At 37.5% G+C, this 27,540-nt stretch overlaps 1 protein-coding gene across 1 annotated transcript in view; it reads left to right on the top strand.

The window, feature by feature from the left end:
- Positions 1–399: 399 nt before the first annotated feature.
- Positions 400–27,540, top strand: part of LOC149184621 (3-oxoacyl-[acyl-carrier-protein] synthase I, chloroplastic-like) — a 29,947-nt gene continuing 2,806 nt past the window's right edge. Inside the window, exons 1-4 of the mRNA XM_089417628.1 lie at positions 400–561; positions 732–1,082; positions 6,689–7,120; positions 7,240–7,413. Of these exons, the coding sequence (XP_089273754.1) occupies positions 445–561; positions 732–1,082; positions 6,689–7,120; positions 7,240–7,413 (1,074 nt within the window). The 5' untranslated portion in view covers positions 400–444. The remainder of the gene's footprint in view (positions 562–731; positions 1,083–6,688; positions 7,121–7,239; positions 7,414–27,540) is intronic.

The raw sequence follows: 27,540 nt of genomic DNA on the forward strand, positions 1-27,540 counted from the left end.
TTGACTTATTTAATATGTGTTTTAAAATACACAAAACAAATAAATTCAGCAACTTGGAACTTTTATGATGTTAACAGAGATCTACCAACAAACACATACCAGAGTTAGAAAGAGGGGAAGACTTTGACATTTTAAATTTTGTCTAGAACATTAAATGAATAGCAGTGAAAAAATTCACTCCACACCACCGAGTAAAGTTATACTTAGAACATGCCAACGCCGGGATCCATCAAACTTGAATGAAGTTGTTGAGATGGTTGGTTGTTGGGATGGTGGGCTGTTGAGAAAGGGAATGATTAATGGCAAACGAAATCCCACCACAACGATAACGATATGCCAGCGTCCGAAGAAAAGAGACCACTTTCTATATAAACATCTATGCACTTCGTTCCCATTAGCTGCTCCCAACTTGTTCAATTCAAGCTATTCGCTCGAATTCCTAACATGGCATCCCTGGATTTTAACTCGTCCTTCCCAAGGAGCTCTTTTGCGCAATACGAAGGCCTGCGACGAATCGAACCCGTGACGAATGGCCCACGATTTCCTTATAAGCTGAGACCTGGAACGTTTGTTGTTTTGTTGTTTTTTTTTTCTCTTAGCGAAATAGGTTGAGCTTAGTTCGGGACCAGTTCCAATATTGGATGGAAGCAATAAAACTGGAACTTTGCTTTTAAGCAATTTGATTGGAGAGTTATTGTGTATTAGAATTAAATTTTTGAGTTTTGTGCGCAGGTGGTAGAAATAGCAAAACCAGAGCTATAATGGCGTCGGCTCCCAAACGAGAAAAGGATCCGAAGAAGCGGATCGTTATAACGGGAATGGGGCTCGTCTCTGCTTTCGGAAGCGACGCCGATAAGTTTTATGACAAACTTCTGGAGGGAGAGAACGGTATTAGGTTTATCGATCGATTCGATGCCTCGAGTTACAGTGTTAGATTTGCAGGCCAAATACGTGAGTTTTCTACGAAGGGGTACATTGATGGGAAGATTGACCGCCGGCTTGACGACTGTTGGAGATACAGTTTGGTCAGTGGGAAGATGGCTCTTGAAAATGCCCATCTATGCAAGAAAGAACTGGAGAAAGTATTTACTATTTTTCTTTGGAGCCCATGATTTCTTTCCGTTTCCATTTTTCATTGACTCCTGAACTTGTTTATATTTTCAAATTAATGGTTGTAGAGTTAGATTATAAGGAAAAAAGGGACCGTAAAGAAGAAATCCATCAGACCTGTAAGTAATTCCAAACACTCCGCCAAATTCATCTCAACTAGGTTGATCCCAAGGTCAAGTAAGTAAATATATGATTTGTGAGTTTTTATGTATTATATATATATATATATATATATATATATATATATATATTTTATAGGGTAGGAAAATTTATCCTAATTTAACTGTTAAATTAACAGTGAGATAGTTATTATTTGCTGTCATCTGTTAATCTAAGTTGACTCATCACTGTTATTTATCTGTTATGCAATGGGACAGTCATTATTCGCTATCATTTGCTAATACAAGTTCACTCATCACTATTACGCAGTGGGACAGTCATTACTAACTACCATCTACTAATACAAGTTGACTTATCAGTTTTATTTATCATTATTATTTAGAAAAAACCACACCCCCTAATATTACTTATTGATAGTCAATAAAAAAAATAGATTCTTACATGTTAAATCTTAAACAACTCTTAAATAAGCAAAAACAATTTAATAACATACTCAAAACGCATAAATTCAATATGCTTTATATTTATATATACATATATATGTTTATTTTTATAAATATAATATATATTAAAAATTAATATAAATAATAAACAATTTATAATAAAGTCTTAAACATTTTATTATATCTTTAATTATATTAAAATAAATAAATTTTAAGGGATCGAATTTTGTAAAACCATATTAAAAATTTACACTTTAAAAAATTTAATTTTTAAATAATGGATACATACCAAACTAAAATAAATATATACTAGTTTTATATCAAACTAAAATAAATATATACTATTTTATATAATATTATTAATATTATATATAAATCTAACATTTCTATATTAATTTTATTTTTTTATTTTTTATTATTAAAATTTTATAATATATAAAAAAACCTTATAATATATATATGTTTGTGGTATTTTTTGTTTTCATAGTTTATAATTTATTTTTTAATATGATATATGTATATTGAGTTTATTTATCTATATAAATATTATTTTAAATATTAAGTTTTTATATGTTTATTAATTAAACTTTAATATGAATATATGAAATATCAAGACTATAAATATGAATCATCGTTATTTTAATTTAGATGGTAAGATAAGTCTACCAGAGACAACTCAAATGACCATCATCATGCTATGATGTATTATGTATATTGTGAGATTTAAGGTTTAAATCTCAATTGGGAGTTTAGCCCCCCCCAAAAAAAATAGATGATAAGATGATTTGTGAGACTTAAGGTTTAAATAGCAATTGGGAGTTTAGCCCCCATCCCCCAAAAAAAAAATAGATGATAAGATGATTCTATTTCAACTTAAAGTGGATGAGGATTTGTTGACAATTTTTTTTAATTGAGGGCCTAGATTGATTCTCAAGGGAATATGCTCAGGATATGCTTAGTCTTAATGCTTATCAATTGATAGAATTTGTTACGTTGCATTGACTTTTAATAAATTAAAAAAAATATATTCATGCCATGCCACGTGGCTCCCTGCCCACCAATTTCCTAGGGATTTGAGATTATTCCAATGTTGATAAGTTCCTCCATGATAAATTCCTCATTATTATTTATAATATTCATTTATATATAAGAAAATTTTATTTAGCAAACTGGCCCATTACTTTTAATAAATTAAAAAAAATAGATTCATGCCAAGTAACTGCCCACCCACCAATTTCCTTCCTCCCCGATAAGTTCCTCATTATTATTTATAACATTCATTTATAGTTCCTTTTTTTTCTTAAGTTAAAGTTACACATAACCTTTTTATACATGATTAATCAGATAAATGTGTGCATCAGTAAAGAATTCTTCATGTTACAATAGTTTTTTGGTTATATTTATTCTTAGACTATATCAACTACATGAATATTTTTAATGTAGTTATACTAATTCATATATATTTCAAAAAATATTCTTATTTCTAATTCTATTAAAACTCTTATATATTAAATTTTTATTTTTAATTTTATTAAAACTTTGGTAATATATATTCTTATTTTTAATGTATAGTCTTATTTTTAAATCTATTAAAACTTTCCTAATATATAAATATTCATATTTATAATTCTATTAAAACTTTTATAATATATAGATATTCTTATTTCTAATTCTATTAAAACCCTCATACATATAAATTTTCATTAAAACTAAATTTTAATATAATAAATTGAATTTAGCAAAATTTATTATTTTTATTAGTTTTTACTTCTTATTTTCAATATTGCATTTTTATTTTTATTATTATTCTATTTATTATTTTAGTACAACATTTTCCCATGTAAAACGTTTTCAACCTAATATACATTATTTAAATTAAAATATACATATTTATAATTATATAAATACAAACAATATTTATTTTATAATAAAATAATAAATATTATATATTATTAAATTATATATTATTGAATTATGTATTATTGAATTTAATTTTCAATAAATGCAACTTAAAGAAAACATATTTTACTCTATTATACTTTATCTTGAAGTATTTATCTTAAATAAAATTTAGAAACTATTGAAAATCTAAATAGAGGTTTAATATGCATATTTCCATACTTCACATTTGAGTGAAAGTGTACATATCAATATTTAATAGTAAGTGTGAGAGTATATAGAAAAGAGTACGGTGGTATTAAGGTCCATTGTGAGTTGAAAGTGCACATTTGAATGCTCAATAGGTGAGAGATGAAGTATATTGGGTGAGGAGTTAAAGTGTGCATTTCAATATTTGAGAGTCAATCGATGAGAGATGAAGTATCTGGGTGAGGAGTTAAAGTGTACATTTCAATATTTAATAGTGAAGGTGAGAGGAGTAGGGTTGGATTAAGGTTCATTGTCAGTTGAACGTGTACATTTCAACTACAGAAATACACTGGAACTCCATGTCCAGTTTGAGTTGAACACTGAATTTATTTTAAAATACACAAATAAATTCAGCAACTTGGAATTTTTATGATGTTAGATAAAAAGAAAAATTGACATTTTAAATTTTGTCTAGAGCTTTAAATGAATAGCAGTGAGTTATACATGGAAGATGCCAACACCGGGATCCATCAAACTTGAATGAATTTGTTGAGATTGTTGGTAGTTGAGATGGACAACTAATATTTACAAGTTTATTGAAAGTTGGAAAAAGGAAAAAATTGACATCTTAAATTTTGTCTAGAGCTTTAAATGAATAGCAGTGAATAAAACACTCCATACCTTGATCGAGTGAAGTTATACTTGGAATATGCCAAAGCCGGGATCCATCAAACTTAAATGAATTTGTTGAGATTGTTGGTGGTGAGATAGGCAACCATGGAATATGCCAAAGCCGGGATCCATCAAACTTGAATGAATTTGTTGAGATTGTTGGTGGTTGAGATAGGCAACCAATATTATTGAGTTATAAATACATTACCTCACTTATTAATATATGTTTATAATTAGACTTAAACAAATATATTATTTAGTAATGAATATATATTACCCCACTTATTAATGACCAAATAGACTTGTAAATATTCTTTGTCATTGAGATAATTGGCTATTGAGAATATAGTTAGATTTAAACAAATACATGATTTAGTGATGAGTCTATACCTAGATCCCACCACAAGGATACCGATAGGAGTTGTCTTTAGTGCAATTTTTTGAAAGTTTTTACGGTGGGTTTTTCAGTCAAATTTCTCTAAAATCCGGAGGAATTTATTGAAATCACAAGTTTGATGGGTAACCATGTGCAATTGAAGTGCCTTAGACATTTACGAGGGTGCTGAATCCATATATATAGTCAAAAAACTAGTTTAAATAACACAAATCAAGATTTCACCTCAATTTTTCCAAAAAACTACTCCCCAAACTAGAAAAAAATAAAAACCACCTCTTATATAACATTTATGCACTTCGTTCCTATTAACTCCCAACTTTGTCAATTCAAGCTATTCGCACGAATTCATAACACATCGCAACCCTGGATTCTAAATCGTCCTTCACAAGGAGCTCTTTTGCGCAATACGAAGGCCTGCGACGAATGGCCCACCAATTCTTTATAAGCTGAGGCCTGGAACGTTGGTTGTTTTGTTGATTTTTTTGTTTTTTCGCTACGTTGAGTCTAGTTTGGGGACGTTCCAAAGTTGAATGGAAGCACTAAAACTGGATAGTTGTAATTTAAGTGTTATGGTGTATTAGAATTAAAATTTTGGGTTTTGTATTCAGGTGGTGGAAATGGTAAAACCAGGGCTAGGCAAGGAAGAATCTGAGAAAGTATTTAATTTTTTTATTTTTTATTTACAGTTTATGGTTTTTTTTATTTTTATTTTTTATTCATTTTTTAACGCAGTTGTCTATAATGAGACTTTTTGGAAGTTTTTCGGTGGCGCCCCAGGGGTTTTTCAGGGTGCTGAATCCAAATATGCAGTTAAAAAACCATTTTAACTGCAACAAATCAAGATTTAACCTCAATTTCTTCCGCCGGATTCCGTCACCAGAATCTCCAAAAAGTCGCATTATAGACAACTCCTTTTTGAACTTGTTTATATTTATATTTTGAATTTGGTGTATGAGAATTTTTTTTGTGAGACTAGGGATTCATGTAAGTGAATGTAAGTGAAAGTGTATTATTATTATTATTATCCAATTTTAAAGTCATCGTCAACCCACACAACACATTGGTGTATGAGACCCTCTTGTTTGTGGGACAAGGGACCGGCTAAACCAAACCATATTGGTGTATGAGACCCTCTTGTTTGTGAGACATCAAGAAGTGATTTGCCTGCTAAGTCTACTAAGACCTACATACTCTACCCCTCTACTAAAACATACATATTCTACCCCTCTTATTTTGAATTTGTGACTTTTTAAAAGGAAACACATGCTCTTAACTATTAGACCCACCCAAACATGAAAATATATAAAAAAATACAATAACATTAAAGACATTGAAATGTGAATTGAAAATAAATATTTCAACGCTGAAGAAGTGAGAGATAGAATATAACTGGGTGAGGAGTTAAAGTGTGCATTTCATCATTTAATAGTCAGTCGGTGAGAGATGATGAAGTATATGGGCGAGGAGTTAAAGTGTAGATTTCAATATTTAATAGTGAAGGTGAGAGCATATAGAAAGGAGCACGGTTGGATTAAGGTCGATTTTGAGTTGATCGTGTACATTTCAATGCTCAATAGGTGACAGATGAACAAAATTTTATAAAAAATTAATTCATTATATCAAAGTTTATCTAGGCGCTTTGATGATTACTGAATGAACCCAAAACTTAGGCCCATTTGCCAATCATTTCTCTATGTAAAGTTAAGATCACACACTGCAAAGATCTACCCATTGCACTCAGCCGTCACTCCCTCCACCCCCTCTAACTTTAGAATACACCCTGCTTCTGTGAGTACATGGTATGTGTGAGATAAACCTAGACTGTATTGCATTAACATGACTCTTGTTTTCCTCACAGGTAGACAAGGAGCGTATAGGGGTGCTGGTGGGAACGGCCATGGGTGGCCATACAGTTTACTCTACTGCAATAAAGGCTCTTACACAGTTGGGCATCAAGAAGATTTCACCATTTTTTATTCCTTATTCCATCACGAACATGGGATCTGCATTGTTGGCAATTGATACGGGATTTATGGGCCCGACCTACTCAATTTCAACAGCATGTGCAACAGCAAATTACTGTCTACATGCAGCTGCAAATCATATTCGCAGGGGTGAAGCAGATATCATGCTTGCAGGTGGCACAGAAGCTTCGATTTTGCCGTCTGGTGTAGGTGGATTTATTGCTTGTAAGGCCCTTTCACAGAGGAATGACGACCCACAGACAGCTTCCAGACCATGGGACAAAGATCGTGATGGCTTTGTCATGGGTGAAGGTGCTGGCGTGCTGGTAAGCTTATTTTTCTATTTGTAAATGTTCAAAGATCATTTCAGGCTGTGAGCAATTCAGAGTATAAGAACGAACATGGGGATTTTGGTAAAGCATAGTTTGTGTTTTTCCCAAACCAGGTTATGGAAAGTCTTGAGCATGCAAGGAAGCGAGGAGCCCCCATAATAGCCGAGTACCTCGGTGGAGCTGTCAGTTGTGATGCTTATCACATGACGAATCCACGTCCTGATGGGCATGGAGTTTCAATCTGCATTCGGAAATGCCTGGAAGATGCAGGAGTTTCACCAGAGGAGGTAAGTTTCTCCAATGTTTTAACGAAGGTTTACCAGTGATTTGGAATTACTTAAAGATAGTTTTCTATAATTTTCAGTTGTGTAGAATTACTTTATATTTCGATGGAACTTTAGCAAAAAGTGTTCTAACGAATCTTACCAAAAGGTTGACTGATGAATAATCATATTGCCTGGTATTAGAACAGTGAAGTCATATTTATATTTATCACCTATACTAATATTTATTTATATAAACTTGTATATTAATATTTAGTTATATAAACTTGTTGGTGATCGTAAAGATTAAATAAACTTGTATATTAATATTTAGTTATATAAATTTGTGGGTGATTGTAAAGATTATTGTTAAACAGTTTTTTAATGATTTTAGAAGGTTGTTAGATAATAGTTATATAAATTTAGTAATTTTTTATTTTTTTTGTATTTTAATGTGGAATTATATTAGAGGTAGTAAAGTAGAGATTTAGGAACTTGTAAAATTGGAGGAGAGTCCACGAAAAATAAAGAACAAAACCATTTGCTTCTTGATACTAGCGAAAAGAGGCAACATTTGATTATTGAGTTGTTCAAAACTCTTTCCATCTTTTTTCTTGCGAACATCAATCCATCCCGATAAATTGTTGGGAGTAGATAACATGGAGACAATGGTTGCATTTTCATCTCCAAAGAATTTGCAATAGTGGTTGCGTCTTTATCACTATCCAAGTGATTTGATTTGTGAAGATGTGTATGTCCACTCATGGATGAAGCTAGGATCATGGTTATATCTCTCTCTTCTCCATTCGAGGGATTCAGATGAAAGTGGGGAGATGGTGAAGGAGGACAAGGGATCACAAACTCTATGGGATGAGTTGGTGATGTGCAGCGGTGAGTTGAGGATGAAGGGCTAGATTTTGTTGTAGTTGATTTTTGTTGTTGCATGTTAGCTTGCTTGTGAAATGAGAAATTCTTATATCATTTTGGATCTTGCCATCATCGATTATTTTTCTTGGCATCAAGGGGATGACAATGACCTTAAGAAAAAGAGAAAGCACTTTGGGGATGACTTGGTTGTTGATAGGACCTACAGTAGAAGGTTGTGTTTTCATAATCCACTCGATGCAAATATGTTATGTTATTCTAATTAAGAAGCATCCTATCAGGGAGCCCTTTGTTAAGATCTATTTCGACCAAATGTTACAATACCCCTCTCAATCCAATTTGTATCTATCTTAATAAAACAACCTAAAGAGTTTCCTACATAAGCTAAGATATTCAGAGTTAACAAATGAATGTGCATATTAGAAATTATTACCCAAACTAGATTGCCTAGAGCCGCTATGGATAAAGGGTTGAATTTAGGAAACCATTACTTAAAGGAGAGCTTAGAGAAGCCCCAAAACTAAGGGCCTTTATAAAAAACTCTTTAATGACCCTCTCGATTTTTGAAAAAAAAACCATAGAGAAGCCCTTCAAGCAGAAATACATATTTGTATTTGAGGACCAAGTTTGATTCGCCCATTCTGAGAGCGCAAATGTTGATGACCAGAGCCCATTAAAATGGTCAATTGAAATTTTTCTCATAGGATGAGTTCAAAATATCTGATCATGGGTCTTCCACCTTTACTTCTGGAATATCTTCTGCTTGTTATACAATGAAGGTTAACCTTGAGATATCTTTGGAAGTCGATTGCAAGAGCCCTGGCTTTAGAGCATCCTTAAGGATCGTGGTTGAGAGAAACAGGGAATATCCCAGCCTTTGGCTCGTCCATTTAGCATTGAGACATAGAGGATTAAGGCATCCTTAGATATCCCACAATCTTAGAGAAAAAAACCCTTGTTGAAGTTTCCTAGCCCCATGTAGGAGTTGCATTTAGATGGAATAGGTTCCTATTTGATCCTAGAATTGGGTTACAAGTGTAGAGACAAAGTTAGAAGCTCCCACCTACAGGTAGTGGGTACCCTCTGAAAGCAGCCTCACAAAGATCGAATAGCTCAAGCGATTTGAAGTGATGGCATCATCTTGAAGGAAGCAAGAACCTTGCTACAAAAAAAAAACCCTCATGGTTTAACAAATCTATAGCGATGGCGAGACAATGAGGGATCTCCAAACAAAGAGAAGAATCCTGAAGCTAAAAATCCCCAAGCAACAGGGCAAAATTTGAAGGATTTAGGGTTTCCATCATGATCCTTGAAAATCCTTTCATTATTTCAGATCCAGAGCCAACATTCTCAATCTCATGCACGACCTCCCTACCCTCTACAACTTGCCCAAATACAATGTGCTTTCCATCTAGCGATGAGGTCTGTGCAATACAGATAAAGAACTAAGATTCATTAGTGTTAGGGTTGGTGTTGGCCATGGTGAGGATGTCCAAAACAGTATGCTTCTTTACAAATTTCTCATTGTCAAACTTCTTGTCATAGATTGACTTGCCGCCAATGCCATTTCCTTGGCACATGAACCCTCAGAACACGCAGTGGAATATTGAACCCTTGAAGTTTATGGGATCACTAGAGAGGCATTGACACATAGAAGCTCACGGTTATCTTAGGCACCAAAACGATGCAGAGCTCCATAATTGTCTGGGTGGTTGGGGCACCATCGACCTACATATCAAAGAAAACCTTTGGGTTCAGAATCCTTAGTTCGAATCCACTAGGTTGTTTATAGAAGCACAAGTGAATTTCAACAATGATAAAATAGTATATTTATTTTCCCTGACAAACCTTTCATATATATATATATATATATATATATATATATATATATAGATGAGAAGCTTGTGTAACTCTTTAAGTGATAAGCTTGTGTGATGAGTTCGTTAAGAAGTGACAATTTCTTCTTCTTCTTGAAGAATTGCTCTATAGCTAAAGAATGGGAAGGCAATTAATTATTGTTGTAATTTTAGGATATTAATGTACAGGAGAGTAGATTGTTTCTACAAATCATTGCTATTTTATGGTGAGTTATTGTTTGTAGATGATGTTGCATGTGAAAATTGTTTTTAAATAAATATTGGATATTTTTATAGATTTCATGTATTTATGAATATGAATTTAAATTAATTTTAATTGTACTCTATACCCATTGGATACATGGAATTTTCAATCTATAATGAAAACAACATGAAACACCATCGTGACACCATACAAAGTAATGCTTATGTGAATTAGCGAGGCAAGACTAGGAGTTGCTCAATGGACTTAATAATATTGTCCATGACACTTGCGTGGATGGTTTTAATGGTATTTATTTTGTTGGACTATGCACTTGGCTACCATGGATTGTGTTTGAAAATTGTAAATCATAGTGCCAATTTATATCTATGCTCTTTCCTCAAAGGAATCCCACATATACTTGATTTTGTTTTGATGACAGTCATGTTAGAGAGAACCAAAAAGCAGGTGATGCTCATCTCCACAATTTTAATGACTCCAAGGGCTTCACATGGTTATAAGGCACTTACAACGCACCATGCCCCCCATAGTGTGTGGCACCAACATGTTTTCAGCTACCTAGTGTAGAACAATATTTATCCACCTCAAATACACCTCTACTTCTTCTCCAAGTTAAGTGTTAAAAAAAATTAATTTAACCAATTTTCTTCTTTAACATTTCTCAATAAGTGTATAAACAGGCAACATCATCAACACATATACAACAATTATAGGAAGGCAACACTCAACCTAACACTCACAAAAAATCATCATATAAGAATAATACAATTTATAATGTACAAGTCCTGACCCAAATACAATAAATTGGCTTATAGCCATGCACAAGATATCTTACAACATCAATCAGTGTAGTGTCTAATCCGCATGTTGTCGTAAGACTCCTTTGAGTAAAAGTCTCAACTCCCTCTACTACATTCCATGACCAAATAGGCACCTCTATACAAAACAACTACTCTCCACCAAACTCCAAGTTTCTATGCAGTGGAAACCCCAAATTTGGCCTAATCACCACATTTCTCATCCATGTGGCCAAACCCCAAAATTCTACCCAAGTCTTCCAACTTATGATATCACATGCCCATGAGGTGCAATCTCTCTCTAGGCAATTGTGTGTTTTAACTTTGCAACATCACATGCCTCTACCATTGCTTGTCATAAGAACTTGTCACACAAAACTAGTTGTGGTTGTGATCTCTCTCTATGATGTCTCGATTAATCTCTCTCTATGATGCCACATGACTCATTGTCACAACCAACCACCCACACTTCCTATGGAACAACTAACCAACAACTTGGATCACATGCATTGCCTCCCTAAGAAATTTGTGGCCTAAAGACCAACATTCGTGCCATGTCATCTTGGCCTGTTTCAAGAATCATCCAACTCTGGTTCATTACTTTGAATGGATTGTCATAAACTCATTCCAACTCCTCATGCGAACCCTTTTTGTGGCCTTGCGATCGTGCAACAACCTAGTGATCCAGGTCCAAGTGTGACGAAGGACCCTTCCAAGACCTTTTACTTTCGTGATGTGTTAAATTGAATTTTTAAAAGAACATTAATGAATACCATTGCATGTTGTAAAGAAGAGGAACATGTCAATCATCAGCAACATAAAAACATAAGCGTTTCATAACAGAGTTCATCCAGGAGGGAGTACGTCTCTAGGCCCCAGTGTCAAGATGGTGTGGGCCGTTGTATTAAGTGTTGTCAATAGTGGTGATGTACATAGAGGTGACGTCGATATCATACAAGGAAAAATGCCCTCACACAAGAGTGGCTCCAAGAGATGTTACGCTACAGGGACTCTCAATCAAAAAGGACTCCTATCAGTATGACATAAAAGTCATGCATGATGAGCTTCCCGCCAACATGGCATAAAAGGGATCTCAATGCAAAACATGCATGACAACAATAAGAGTATCCCAACAACATACAACAAAGGGATCTCAAAACACAACATGATGAATCATGACAACAAGTACATCACATAGACGATTCCGTGTCACATCAAGCAAGAATCATGAAGACGAGTAAGAAACAGGATCCGACATCAAGCATCAATAGGGATCTATGCAACACAATGCATAGCAAAAGAATTACATGAACACACCGCATATACCTCACAACCAAGGGCCATCTGAAGAAGCGGATGTCAAACTGCTGAAGCTACTCGGACCATCGATATCACGGCATCAATCGCATGGAAAAGACTGCTCGCACATGAATGCTGACACCTGCAATCCACTTAGAAAAGTGTCTGAAGAATAGAATGAGAAAAGGAGAAATTTGAATGCACCATCATATTTTTGGCATCGAATAGTGCAAAATCGACTGTCCAATTTCTGAATTTTGAGAAGTTGAGAATCTGGGGCTCAAGGAATCTTTTAGATTCCCCTAGATTCCTCAAAGATTCTGCTCCATGGGTGGATGGGAAATCTGCAACTCAAATGGCGAATCTGACCTCGCCATTGCGATCCCCGTGGAAAACCGTGAAAAACGAGTATAAACTTGACTATATTTCGACATGGAGAAAATTGACCTCCTCAGGAAAATTTCAAGGCTCATGGCTCCGCTCCCTGTCTTTGCAGCAATCATGGTTCCACCTGCATATTGAAAAATGGCCAAAAAATACAGACCTCTTTTGGAGAAACAGACAACGCCATTGCGTTCGTGGCGTCGAGAAGTGTTGAAACCAAATAAAATTTGTCAAAATCTGACAGCATGAAATTTCACCCCTCGTGCAAAATGTTGCCTCGAACTGCGTGCACAATGTCCTCTTGTCTCGAAATTCATGCCTGCTCCTGGTTCCTCCATTTGCCACAAAATCCATGCAATTGAGATTTAAATATTTTTCCAAGGCAGATTAACCAAGGAGTTTGGTTATGGCATAATGGTAAAATTAAAAAAATTGTTGAGGAGGGGTCGGGGGATCAAATCCCGCCCCTCCATATATAATTTAAAAAAAAACAAATAACATATTAATGGGGGGTCGGGTCCGCATTGGGCAACACGCCCCCATATCTCGCACATACATTGCATTAGACCTTCCATGGTTATGTATTAATGGGAGTGTTTTAGTTTTTGGGGCCAGCCACGTGGGTAGGGCGGGTTCGATCCCCGCCGGTTCCGTATCACATGTATTATGGGCTTCGGGGTGTGGGCTAGGTCCACCGGAGGTGGCCCGTGCCCACCACATATATGGTTTTAAGAGGAAGTGTGGGTGGTGGGGGTGGTGGCCCACCACCACCTTTAATATATATATTTTTTGTTTTATATAAAACAATATGCAAGTTTTTGAAAAATCGGTTTTTAAGCCATAGGAGTCATTTTAACGACCCCACAATTTCACCCGGAATCCGGCCCAGGTTGGCCGGAATCCGGTGACCAGAAAAGTCCAAATTGTGGCCTCCTTAAGCCTGCCCAGTCATCAAAAAGTCAACCCAACTTTGACTGCTTCTAACTTTCTCATCCGGACTCGGATTGACGAACCGTTCACACCACCACGATCAGGACGACAAGATCTATGCTCTGGTCCTAGTTCAAGCATAATCTAAACACTTTGATTTTTAAGCTTTCTTGAGTCCTCCTTGTCTTGTGTGTGTCTCTGGAGCCACCTGGATCAATCCTCCCCACTGAGGAGCTTTTGGTCCTCTAAAAGCAGGAAAAATAATCTACAACCTCTCTGTACCTTATCTGCATCACAAGCGCCTTGAAAGGTCTCGCTTCCATCTCCTTCACCTTTGTTCTTCGGAGCCTTAAGCAATGAGTTGACACCTGCAACCTCTGCAACCTGTAGTACATTATTTACAAATTACATGCTTGATTGACATGACCAACTAAAGACCCAAATGTCCCACACTTGCCATGATTTTATAACACATGCTCGGTGGTCAAGTTTACAACAAGATGGACGCAAGACCCCAACTACGACGACAAGGCCAACATATCATTGTTGCTTCAACAAGTGATGTAAAACACTTCATCACTGCAACACATGATTTACAAAGATCAGGCCAAACACTATTTGTTGGACAAGTGAGGGAAACATGACATCGCTTTCATAGTGTATCATGCAACTCAACATAATACCAAACATCATTGTTGCTGAACAAGTGATGGAAAACACATCATCACTTTTACATTTTAAAATGCAACAAATGATTCACAAAAGCACGACCATGAAACGATAACATATCTAGAAACCATTTTTCACTTATCAATGTGAATGGGTCACCTCCTTATGATGATTTTGCTTGTCAAACAATTGTTTCACCTGGTTCATGCACCAATGTTTTGTCTTTATGGCGCTACTCTGGATGGAGCCTCCAACAAGTGGCTCTTTGATGGCCACTTCTATCGCAATGACTGCAATAGTTTTTCTTCCTCCGGATTTTCTTAACCTACTTCTTTACATGCTTTTGAGGGGGTCTTTCACGCCTCATCCTTTTGCGTGCTGCCATTCTTTTCCAACACTTAGAAAATGTATGGTTATGTAATCCACAAAGGTACATGTTTTTCGATGCCATGTTTTACGTTCATTATCAACATGATCATAATCGAAATGAACATTTGAAGATCAAAAGTGGTTATACTTTCCCTTGTTGTCTTTGATGTCAGTATGGCGATGAGAGCTTGCCTTAGCTCTCTCCCTGCAATGGGCACTGCCGTGGGATGATGGGGATGTGTTCCTGTCATTCTCTTTCCTTGATGATTTCAACGATGTCTCGGACGACTTTGACACCTTTGAGCATTCTCCTTTAGTGTATCTCGAGCCTGCAAATCGATGTTCGTGCACAACCTCCAAAGGTTGAGTTATGCCTTGGTTATTAACACCAAGTTCTTCTTTCTCCTCATGCCTCATCCTTGTAAGAAGCCTCATGTTTGTCCCTATAATTGGGATCTCCAAATCTCCAACAGAACTCATACTATGTGAAGATGAAACCGAAAGGAAATCAACATCTTTTACCTCCTCTATCGATTTGGAAAGAACTGACGAGGGTTTCTCATCATCCGTTGTTGGTGGTTCGCTAACTGTCGTGGCGCATTCCCCAACTTCCTTTTTGACATACCCAAGTCCTATCTGACCGGGTAATTCCTCCTCTTTGATGGGTTGACAATGCCTTGGCCATTAATGCCCAAGCCTTTTCCTTCATACCCCATTTTCTTCAACAATTTGGAGCCAATTCCTGTGGTATGATTTTCGAAAACATTGAAATCATCATCAAGAAACATACATGAAGATGGAGAATTACTTTTTACCTCACATGGGTCACGCTGCAACTTTTCAAAGGCCTCGTCCTTTGCTTGTAGCTGTCGTAGCAAACTCTGTTTTTCCTCTTTCTCTTCATGTAGACGCATCTTCAATTCAACGTTCTTTGTTTGAACATTATGTTTGTTCTGCTTCAGTTCGTCCATGGCCTCTTCTATGGCTTGCAACTGAAGTTGCAATCACTCCTTTTCCTTTGTCTCTTTTTGTAGAGTTTCATACATTATCTCAACCCTTTTGTAAATTTTGAGCATGGTCTCGTACATCGCTTTTTCATCCTCTGTCTCTGCATGTTCCATTATTCACGCTGCAATTCACATCAACGCAAAGACCGCTCTGATACCACTTGATCCAGGTCCAGGTGTGACAAAGGACCCTTCCAAGACCTTTTACTTTTGTGATGTGTTAAATTGCATTTTTAAAAGAACATTAATGAATACAACTGCATGTTGTAAAGAAGAGGAACATGTCAATCATCAGCAACATAAAAACATAAGCGTTTGATAATGGAGTTCGTCTAGGAGGGACTATGTCTCCGGGCACCAGTGTCAAGATGGTGTGGGCCGCTGCATTAAGCACAGTCAATAGTGGTGATGTACATAGAGGTGACGTCGATATCATACAAGGAAAAATGCCCTCACACAGGAGTAGCTTCAAGAGATGTTCCGCTACAGGAACTCTCAATCAAAAAGGACTCCTATCAGTATGACATAAAACTCATGCATGATGAGCATCCCGTAACATGGCATAAAAGGAATCTCAATGCAAAACATGCATGACGACAATAAGAGTATCCCAACAACATACAACAAAGAGATCTCAAAACACAACATAACGAATCATGACAAAAAGTACATCACATAGATGATTCCGCGTCACATCAAGCAGGATTCATGAAAACGAGTAAGAAACAGGATCCCACATCAAGCATCAACAAGGATCTGTGCAGCACAATGCATAGCAAAAGAAGTACATGAACACACTGCATATACCTCATAACCAAGGGCCATCTGAAGAAGCGGATGTAAAACTGCTGAAGCTACTTGGACCATCGATCTCACGACATCAATCGCATGGAAAAGACTGCTCGCACATGAATGCTGACACCTACATTCCACTTAGAAAAGTGGCTAAATAATATAATGAGCAAAGGAGAAATCTGAATGCACCATCAAATTTGTGGCATCGAATAGTGCAAAATCGACTGTCCAATTTCTGAATTCTGAGAAGTTGAGAATCTAGGGCTCAAGGAATATTTCAGATTCCCCCTAGATTCCTCAAAGATTCTTCTCCATGGGTGGACGGTAAATATGCAACTCAAATGGTGAATCTAACCTCTCCATTGCGATCCTTGTGGAAAACCGTGAAAAATGAGTATAAACTTGACTATATTCTGACATGGAGAAAATTTACCTCCTCGGGAAAATTTCAAGGCTCATGGTTCCGCTCCCTGTTTTTGCAGTGATCATGGTTCCACCTGTATACTGAAAAATGGACGAAAAATGCATACCTCTGTTGGAGAAACGGACAACGCCATTGCGTTCGTGGCATCGATAAGTGTTGAAACCATATAAAATTTGTCAAAATCTGACAACATGAAATTTCACCCCACCTGCAAAATGATGCCTCGCACTGCGTGCACAGTGTCCTCCTGTCTCGAAATTCATGCCTGCTCTTGGTTCCTCCATCTGCCTCGAAATCTGTGCAATTTAGATTTAAATATTTTTCCAAGGCGGATTAACCAAGGAGTTTGTTTATGGCATAATGGTAAAATTTAAAAATTCATTGAGGAGGGGTCAGGGGATCAAATCCGGCCCCTCCATATATAATTTTTAAAAAACCAAACGACATATTAATGGGGGGGTCAGGTCTGCATTGGGCAGCCCGCCCCCATATCTCGCGCACATATATTGCATTAGACCTCATGTGGTTATGTATTAATGGGATTGTTTTAGTTTTTGGGGCCGCCCGCTTGGGGGCCGGCCATGTGGGCCGGGTCCACTGGAGGTGGTCCATGCCCACCCCATATATGGTTTTAAGAGGAAGCATGGGTGGTGGGGGTGGTGGCCCACCACCACCTTTAATATATATATATATATATATATATATATTGTTTTATATAAAACAATATGCAAGTTTTTGAAAAATCGGTTTTTAAGCCGTAGGAGTCATTTTAACGACTCCACAATTTTGCCTGGAATCCGGCCCAGGTTGGCTAGAATTCGATGACCGGAAAAGTCCAAATTGTGGCCTCCTTAAGCTTGCCCAGTCATCAAAAAGTCAACCCAACTTTGACTACTTCTAACTTTCTCATCCAAACTCGGATTGACGAACCGTTCGCACCACCACGATCAAGACGATGAGATCTATGCTTTGGTCCTAGTTCGAGCATAATCCAAACACTTTGATTTTTGAGCTTTCCTGAGTCCTCCTTGTCTTGTGTGTGTCTCTAGAGCCACTTGGATCACCTAGCTCATATGACTATGCTTGAGTTACCAAACCTATTCCACCCAAACTCCGCCTATGTCGCACAAGCTTGGTTTGTTCCATCATGTGGTGCAACTCATTTCGACCCATACAAATGACCTACATCCCATACTAATGATTGAATTAGTGTATTCTCATTTTTCCCACATACCTAAATTGTTCATCAACCAAACTTTTTCTCTCTCTCTCTCTCTCTCTCTCTCTCTCTCTCTCTCTATATATATATATATATATATATATATATATTTGAGTGTTGGTGGTGGATCGACTCAGGTAGATGAATAGATGGGATTCCCAAGGGGTATCCTCACCACAACTGAAGGCACCATACAATATGTAACTTTTGTCGTCCAGTGCCCAAGTGTTCTGGAGCCAACATGCATCAACTAAAGGCCAACTCCCTAAGACAACCAACCGTGCCACATCTTTGTCTAGGCAGGCAACCCCATTTTTCATGTGGGATACCCAACCAGATGCTCTAACATGCTCATATGCCCATCTATAAGGCCAACTCGTGCGATACACCTGTGTGATATGCAAAGGCAACATCGCACAATCGAAATGCAACTCAGGGGTCTAACGATCAAAATGAAACTCTAAGGTTTGACATCCTCCCCCACTCAAAGTAATTATTAACCTTGAAAATCTTCCAACCAGCGACACAATACAAGAAGTCGCCATCTGAAGCATCAATGTGGAAATCTATCTCCAAGTCTCCACAAGAAATCCTCAAAGGCTTCCAACCCACCCAATCAACACAATGAGCTATAGCCATCATCATTTCCCAACATTGTCATGGAAGAAATAATCCATCCTACTTTTCCTAAAATGTCTCAAGCCACAACTGACATCATGCTAAGAATCGAAACTATCTAACTCTACAAGGGATGATCCATCTATGAACTCTACTACCATACTCCAACATAAATCTGTCATGTCTCAATGCACTAGTACTCCACATGCCTTGGACTAATTAGGTGATAAGTCCAACTATCGCACCCTACTCATGAGAGTGAACATCGTCATGTCATCATCAATTGTTTCTCCACCACTATTAGCATATACTCATCCACAATGCATTATCGTCATTATCCAAAGTCCATCAAAAAATATCTGCCAATGTCTATTAAGCATTGTGCTTCTGGAACGTTGATATATTGTCGCAACCATCTTTAATGAAGGCATCCCATGTGCTACTCACTACAAATTTCTCCAAATGAAGTCCACGTAGCAACTCCGTTGTGTTCTCCACATCCAAGTCCATGAAGAGATTCTAAAACTCATAACTTTCCAATTCAATCATGCAATCCTCTCGTAACAAACAAATGTATGCAAACGAACTCCAAGGTGCCCCATCAAGTCTTCCATAACCATTTCTCCTATAATCAACTAAGTCTCTCCACTCCTCATCTATCCTCGAATATGAAATCATACTGCTCACATCTTTTCAATGGAGGTCATAACAGTGTTGGAAATCTGTCAACCAAGGGGGTCTCCTTGATATGAAGTCTCAATTAGACCTCACACTGTTTGGAGTCAGAGCCCCAACTAGAAATAAATACAACTTCCGTCATCCTTGGGTATTTTCCTTCACTGTAATTATCAACATAAGAGATTATACAACAATATTTGAAACAAACAAGTAAGTTGACATTGTGAGGCACACAATTGCAATTTATATAATGTGCTTTCACGGAAGGAAAAGAGAGAGTGTGCCTCTAGAAGAAAAGTAATAGTATTGTCCTAAAAGAGACACACAAGAGCATGAAAGAATCGTTGATTAACCTGTAAATCTGTTCACAAAATAACAACAATGATTAAATCAATAACAATGCACATCCAATTAGATGCATACCAAAGCCAATGAAATAGTCCATTTTCATTAGTATGTGTTAACATAAACATACACCACAAACAATGAAATAATAGTCTTACAATCATTCATGACATATGCATGAAAGTGTGTCGGATCAAAGAGCTTCATATATTAAGTGAAATTCCCAAGATATACATGTACAATGTTGCCACACTAGTCCCAATAGTGGAACATTAAGCCACCACTTGCTCCTACTAAAAAAGATCTTCTCTCCAATGCCCAAACTAGAGAAGCCAAGGTGAAAGGTTCAAGTCCCAAAATTCCTTTTGCTTGAGTTATGAGGGTGTATTTATAACAAATTAGGTGACTCTCCACCTCCCATGTGACTCTTGACCTCCCTCATAACTCTTGAGCTTCTACTATGACTTTTCAAATTCTTACATGACCTTTGAGCTTCTAAATGACTATAGAATTCTCTCGTGACTCTTCATATTCCATATGGGACCCTTGGTTTTCCACACATTTTACATTTTCTCATTTTTAAAATACAATAATTACATCCACAAATGATGTGGCAATACATATTGATGCATATGACATTATGATGACTCTTGTACAAGCCATAACTTACCAATGATGACATGGAATTTCATGATAATGTGGCAATGCCAAGTTGCTCTCTTTTTTTCTTTGAATTTGACTTATTCATTGATATATATTTGCTTCTTGTTCTTCTTCACCCTCCAAAGGGTCTAGGTGAATGTTGTAACCTTCCAAGTCAGTTTCTTTGTCTTGTTCCAAGGTTCCTTTGTGTTCTTCATGATGGTTCTTCCTCTCATCCTTCTTCACAAGTGCTCTCTTGTAGCCTCTCCTTCATGGTCTTTCTTCTGCATTACCCTATCATGTTGTAATGATGATACTTGTATATGGAGACTACTCGTGTCAAGCCAACATCATTCCAGATACAATTTATTCTACCTCTTATTACTCATGGAAGATGTTGATTGAAATGAGGAAACATGCAAGGATTTCGAGGGAAAGAAGTTGGGAATATCATAATTGAGGGATGTAGGACATCAAGGATGCCACGCTACTAATGAGAAATGTGCAATGCACAGTACAAGAGGGCTTGACAGGGAATATTACGCAGTGAGGGAGTCCAGGAGGCAAGTTATTGAGCTTGATGATTGAGGAAGGAGTCTAGGCATCACAGGGATTGAGGAAGGCCTCATTGTCCACTGGAACTGCGCAATGTATAGTACGGAGTAAGCTAGGGAAAATGTGTAACACCCTCCTCCCACATCTACCCAAGCAACTGTCCAACCATTGTAAACATGCGACGAGAGGCCACTATGATATGATTCCACCTCCGAAGTCACCTTAAGGAAGTGGAACCGATGGAAAGACACCATATAAACATCCATCATCATCAAAAGAACCCTCAGAAGACAAGTGAGCCACTCAGACAGTTTGTCCCTAGTCCCACTGTTGTTTTAGGTCTCTTCGGCCATAGTCGCTATCATGCTATGGGCAAGGGAGCAAACAACAACCTAAAATCACTCTCACGGGCCGTCCCGCTAATGACTGTGGACCAAAATTGTCAGTGTTGTGCCAGCGACGCCCGGGATTTAAGCCACTTTTTCAAGCTTAGATTCCAGGACACTACCTAGAACTGATCCATCTCTTCAAATAAGTAAAGTGACATGGAAATGAAAGCACTAAACCAAATACTTGTTCAAGACCTTGACTGGATCCCTACTAGCCATGATAAGCATTTCGTCAAACATATCGTTGACATGTAATCTACAAGCGTAAATAACAGAGTTAAGTGTAGGGATCTCATACTTATCTGAGAATCGCTATGAACCATTTTTTCCTTATGCCATTTGATGCATTATCATCTATTAGGTCATAAACACATTATCCATTCACATACAAGTAAAAACATGCTAAAATCCATACATAACTATTGTCATAAAATATGCATATAACCAGCATAATAGGAACAAAAATACAATAAACATATCAACCATCAAATCCATAAATACATCAGTACCTTTACACATGAAAATCAAGGGAATGGATTTCTCATTTATGAATGCAATGAACCAACCGAAGATGGGACTACCACATTGCACCTAACCGTAGAATGGCTGAGCCAAATCTCTCTTCAGCCATTCACTCCCAATGCCATATTCCAAGCATGAATGTGGGATCTCATAGAACACATCGATCAAAACTCATCCAAAGATTCTATAAGCCATCCACCTCAACCCATCAAACAGTGATTCCACCTCACGGTCAGACATCACCAAAACCATCATCATATTGGTCTCTATCCAAGCCTTCCAGGGCTCCAGAGCATTTTTCCAACCCGGCTACGGGACTAGTAACTCAACCCACAACTTTTACCGGGCTCTAGAGCATTCATCCAACCAAGGCTACGAGACTAGTAACTCAACCCACCAAGGGCTCCAGAGTGTTTGACCAACCTAGGCTACAGGACTAGTAACTCAACCCAAGTTGTTCCAAGGCTCCAGAGTGTTTGCCCAACTAAGGCTACGAGACTAGTAACTCAACCCAAGCTAAGGAAACATGAGAACCAATAAAAATCAAAACAAGGAAATAAACCCACAATCACCATGTCTATCCAGGAAATGGCAAGGCTAGGCATTCCACTGTCAATCTCGGCCATCCTCCATGCCTAATGACAGATCACAACCAACAAACCACATGCATATGCCATGCATGCCAAAACTAATGAAGAAACTATACATGCAACTCGGTACCTGTAAGAAAATCTGATGTAGTTGTTGATGCTGATGCCTTCTTGTGCTTTCCTACTCTTTCCTTTGCCTTCTTGGTTCAAGAATCCAAGTATGCCACACCCTCCAGGAGTCCTCCAAGAAAACTCTAAGTGTCTAAGAGTATGAGAGAGAGAATAATGAGAGAGAGCTCCAACACTGAACTGACAAAATGTTACCAAGTGATCCTCAGAAGCCTTTTTATGAATGAGGCCTCTATTTTCTTCATTTTCCATTATTTCCTTCATTTTCCTCCTCACATGCAACCTATGACGTTTCACCTCCTTTTCCTACTAATTTCTATTATTTTCATAAATAATGGTGCCAAAATGCCTTAGCCATTGCCTTTGCCAATTTCCTTAGCCATAGACAATCAAATGAACACCCCCTAGGATGTCTTGCCCAACATTCATCTTGGAATAAGTGTCCCAATCATCCGTGGTTATTTTTTTTAACTTTATTACGTGGAATTTTCAGCAGGGCTCTTACAAAAGGATTACATAATGAGGGATCTCAATCAACAAGACTAGTCACTGTAACTGTGAAATGCGCAATGATTGGGCACAGGCTCATTGAATTGTGTAGTCGAGGAGCTCAATGACTCATTAGTGACCCCTTGCTCACTGGAACTATGCAATGCACAGTTGGATAATCTCCCGATGAAGGGAACTGTGCAATTGGGCAAGTTAAATAGACAAGGAGGTAGGGTTTCTCACTGGAACTATGTAATGCACAATTACTTGAGGGAAGGTTTAGGAAACTACATAGTTGGGAAAGTTAGTGCACAGGTAAGCCTGACTTCCCACTGTAACTACGCAATGTGAAATTATGGGCAAGAGAGGAAAAAAAATGTGTAGTTGATAGATTCAGGCAGTTGAATTAATGGTAAAAGTTCTAAGGTTGCTCAATGTGTTGATGGAGGGAGATTATCTTCTAGGACTATGCAGTGTGCAATTTTAAGAGATAGAAGGGCTTCACTACCTGGGAATGCACAATGTGAAGTTCCAAGAGAAAGAAAGGTTTTCTAAAGATTGAGCAAGTTGCAAAGATAGTGAAGGCTTTGAAATGGCTAAGTGTGGTATAATTGAGGCAAGAGAGAACAAGACATGAAATCAAGTCATGAAATGGAAATCTCACAGTCAGATAACATCAACACATGCCACAGAACTCAAAATTCACATGCATACACTAAAACGAAAGTAAAGAAACACTTATTCCTAAGTGCAACAGTTGAAATGTCATTTTGTGACACATAATACAAGTAACGACATTAATATCGACTGCAACCAAACAATGTGTTAAGGCATGGGGAAGTGTCTAGGACATATTCTTATGATATATGGGATCAACTATTGTAGAAGAGTGCATTAGGAAAGCCTCTATTGTTGCACTAAGATGCAACACATGCAGGAGTGAAAATCATCAAAAGTGACAGTTGTGACAATAATAAAATGTGAAAACAACACTTGCAAAAGCTAAAGAAAGTGAAGGAAACACATGTTATAGCAAAGAGAACACAAAAACACCACTTTTGAAAGTGAAAGAAAGAAAAAACGACTGTCACAAAAGTGAAAGCGACACTAACGAAAACCAAAGTGTACAAATGTGACAATTATGAAAACTCACTTGAGTCACAATACAATTTCAACCAACAGTGAGGGAACCATCAATCTCAGGATTGTGCAATGACTTTCAACAAGGACTGCATAGTCTATCTCTCTAGGAACTGCAGAATCACTATCTCTTGGGATTGTACAGTCATCATCCACGGAGAGTTGCGTAGTCATTGTCATCTACCTCTGCGCAGTCATTGTCATCTGCCTCTGCGCAGTCACTGTCATCAAGGATCGCTCAATGCTTGACTTGCTAGGGTGCACATTGACTATTGGGTTTGCTTGAAAGAAGAATGCTTGTAAATTCATTGAAAGCTAAGAATGTGTAAGCAAGTGACTTTGACAGTTAGAAACATCAACTGACCATGAAGTGACTATGAGAAATCAAGGAACGACGAATCATAGGATCACAAGTAGGCTCCAAAATTCAAGTGTAGGCAAAATTTTGGAGGGTGTTTGTCGCATCGACAATAGGAGGCAAGTTCCAATTGCTTCCCCAAGCAATCCAAGCACTACCCAAGTCCTTTAAGCCAATATGACTCCAAATATGTCCATGTCTTCCTCCTGAAAAGGATCTTTGTTTCGAAAGTACAATTCTCATCAACCATCCTATTGTGGAACTCATGTTGCAATGGTTAAGCCTTCATGATGCAACTTAAATTTTGCCCAAGTTTTCTACACCGGGGCCTCATCGTAGCTACAATAAAAACTACCCAACTCCACCTGCGAGATCATATGAATGATGTATCTTGGACCTAATCTCTAACTACCAAGTCTTCTTTGAGATCACACATACATCCACATGAAGGATTCTTTTTTCACAACCTTGAAACAATATGTCATCTTGGGATCCTATTACCCAAGAAAAAATCACCACATTATCATGCTCCCTCTCTGGCTAGGTCATGTCTCCATCACTATGCCCCCACTCCCATGGGCCATTTACCCCATCGGGTCACCAAGACCTCATCTTGGATCATAATGAATTCTAGATGAAGAAAATACAACCAATCCTTATGATGATCTACAATCTCAAGTGTCACACCCTTCTATCTTAAGTGATCTAACCCAAGTGACATCAATCTCAAGTTGCAAGAAACATTTGGCCATTCTCTCTTCATGGCCAAATGTGACTCGTCCTTTAAAAATCTGTCTCATCCATCACCTTGTCCAAGGCATTGGCCCCATCCAACCTCGAGTTGACTACCTCCTCAAGAATATCTTCATCTCTCTCTACTATATTTCTCATACATGAATGAGAACTCATCATAATCAACAATGTGGACCAGCCCTTACAACCAACATGCTAGATGTCATCTCCTCCAAGATCTAAGCATTGATCATGCCTTGGTCTATCAAACAATATCCATGGTACCCTCATCCTAATGTTAGAAAGCCTCCTCACTGCAAATTGTTATATCTTGTTAAGCTCTATTTTAAGGCACCAAAACACCCATCCTATCTCGTCAGCAAACCATTTGAGTCCACACCTAGCTATGCTTTACCTTAATTGCATGCATCCTACTCAGATATCTACTCTAATACCCACTTCAAGTTGGTGAAGAGCACACCATTATTTCTGCTTCAGCTTTGATACCAACTTCAAGTTGGTGAAAAGAACACCATTGCTTTTGTTTTAGCTCTGATACTAGATATCACGATCGTAGGGGCTTTTCATGGTTACAAGGTGCTTACGGTGCATCGTGACCCCTAGAGTGTGTGACATCGATGTGTATACAAGTCCTGGCACTTGGCCAAATACAACAATTTTGATTGCAGTTATGCAGAAGATATCTTACAACCTCAATCACTGTGATGTCTCATCTGTATGTCATCACAAGACTCCTTTTAGTACAAGTCTCAAGTTCCTTTGTTGCATTCTAGGACCAAATGATCACCTCTGCACAAAACCATTTTTCTTTATCAAACTTTGAGTTACTATGTCTGGAAACCTAAAATTTCGCCCAATCACAAAATTTCTCGTCCACCTAACCAAACCCCAAAATTCTACCCAAGGTCTACCAACTTGTGATATCACATGCCCATAGAGTGTGATCTCTCTCTAGGTGATTCTGCATTCTCTTACTGCAATATTGCACACCTTTGTTGTTTCTCATCACACAAAATCATCGCACAACACTAACTATTGTTGTGATTTCTCTTTATGATGTCTCATGAAACATCTCTCTATGACATCACATGACCCGTCCTTGCAACCAACCACCCAAACTACCTATGGAATGACTAACCAACAACCCTACCCACATGCCTTGCCTCCCCGGGCAAGTTGTAGCCTAAACACCAAGATTCGTGTTGTGTTGTCATGGCCTATTCCAAGGATTGTCCAACTCTAGTTTGTTCCACTAAATGGCCCATCACAACCTCAAGCCAACTCCTTGTGCCAACCATTAATGTGATCTTCTCTATCGAGAAGCCTGGCATGCACATTTTTCCACGTTAACGATTCGAATCCCAATTCAACACTCATTATGCCAAGCTTAGTTGTTGGGTGCATGTTAGGATTTGTGACAACATGCAGAGAAAAAATCATTCTTATTTGGACTATATATTTAAAAAATATTATAGAATCTGACACAGAAGAGCTAGGTAAAATAATTGACTTCTCTTATATACTCGAAAATATTCCCAAAATCTATAATCAAGTTAAGCTAAGAGCAACTGAAAACTATGATAAAGGATCTTAACCAATTTCTCCTCTTCAATTAGCTACAATCCAATTTCTTTCTCTATGCTTGAAGGATCATCCTAAAATTCCTCCTGTGGAAATAAATCAACAACTAGAGAGACGTGTTTCCAATTACAATGAAGCTTCCCAATAGGAGTCACCTTCATTTTTTGACACAAATCTTGTACTATACAAAAGGATTCCAAGGTGCGGTTGTATAGAGATGTAAGACTTGGAAGAACTTATATATGCCATTATATGTCAAAAATTCATGGATGCCAATATTTCCTAGATACCAATCATCTAGCCCTTATTCTTGGAAATTGCTTGTTACACTCCAAATCTTATTACCTAGATTAGCAAATTATGAGGTTGAAGCAATTTCATAGGAGTTTTTGTGGTAACACTTACTTTTGTAAGGGTTACATGCACGAGCAATGGCCAATTTATGGATAGTCTAATATGATATTGAGTTTGAGTCTCCTCCTATCTCGAGTTGTTGGTGGCATTT

This window comes from Pinus tabuliformis, chromosome 3_2 (genome assembly GCF_031772625.1).
Source record: "Pinus tabuliformis cultivar Carrire ecotype Pingquan chromosome 3_2, CPIR1, whole genome shotgun sequence".
Classification (NCBI taxonomy): domain Eukaryota; kingdom Viridiplantae; phylum Streptophyta; class Pinopsida; order Pinales; family Pinaceae; genus Pinus; species Pinus tabuliformis.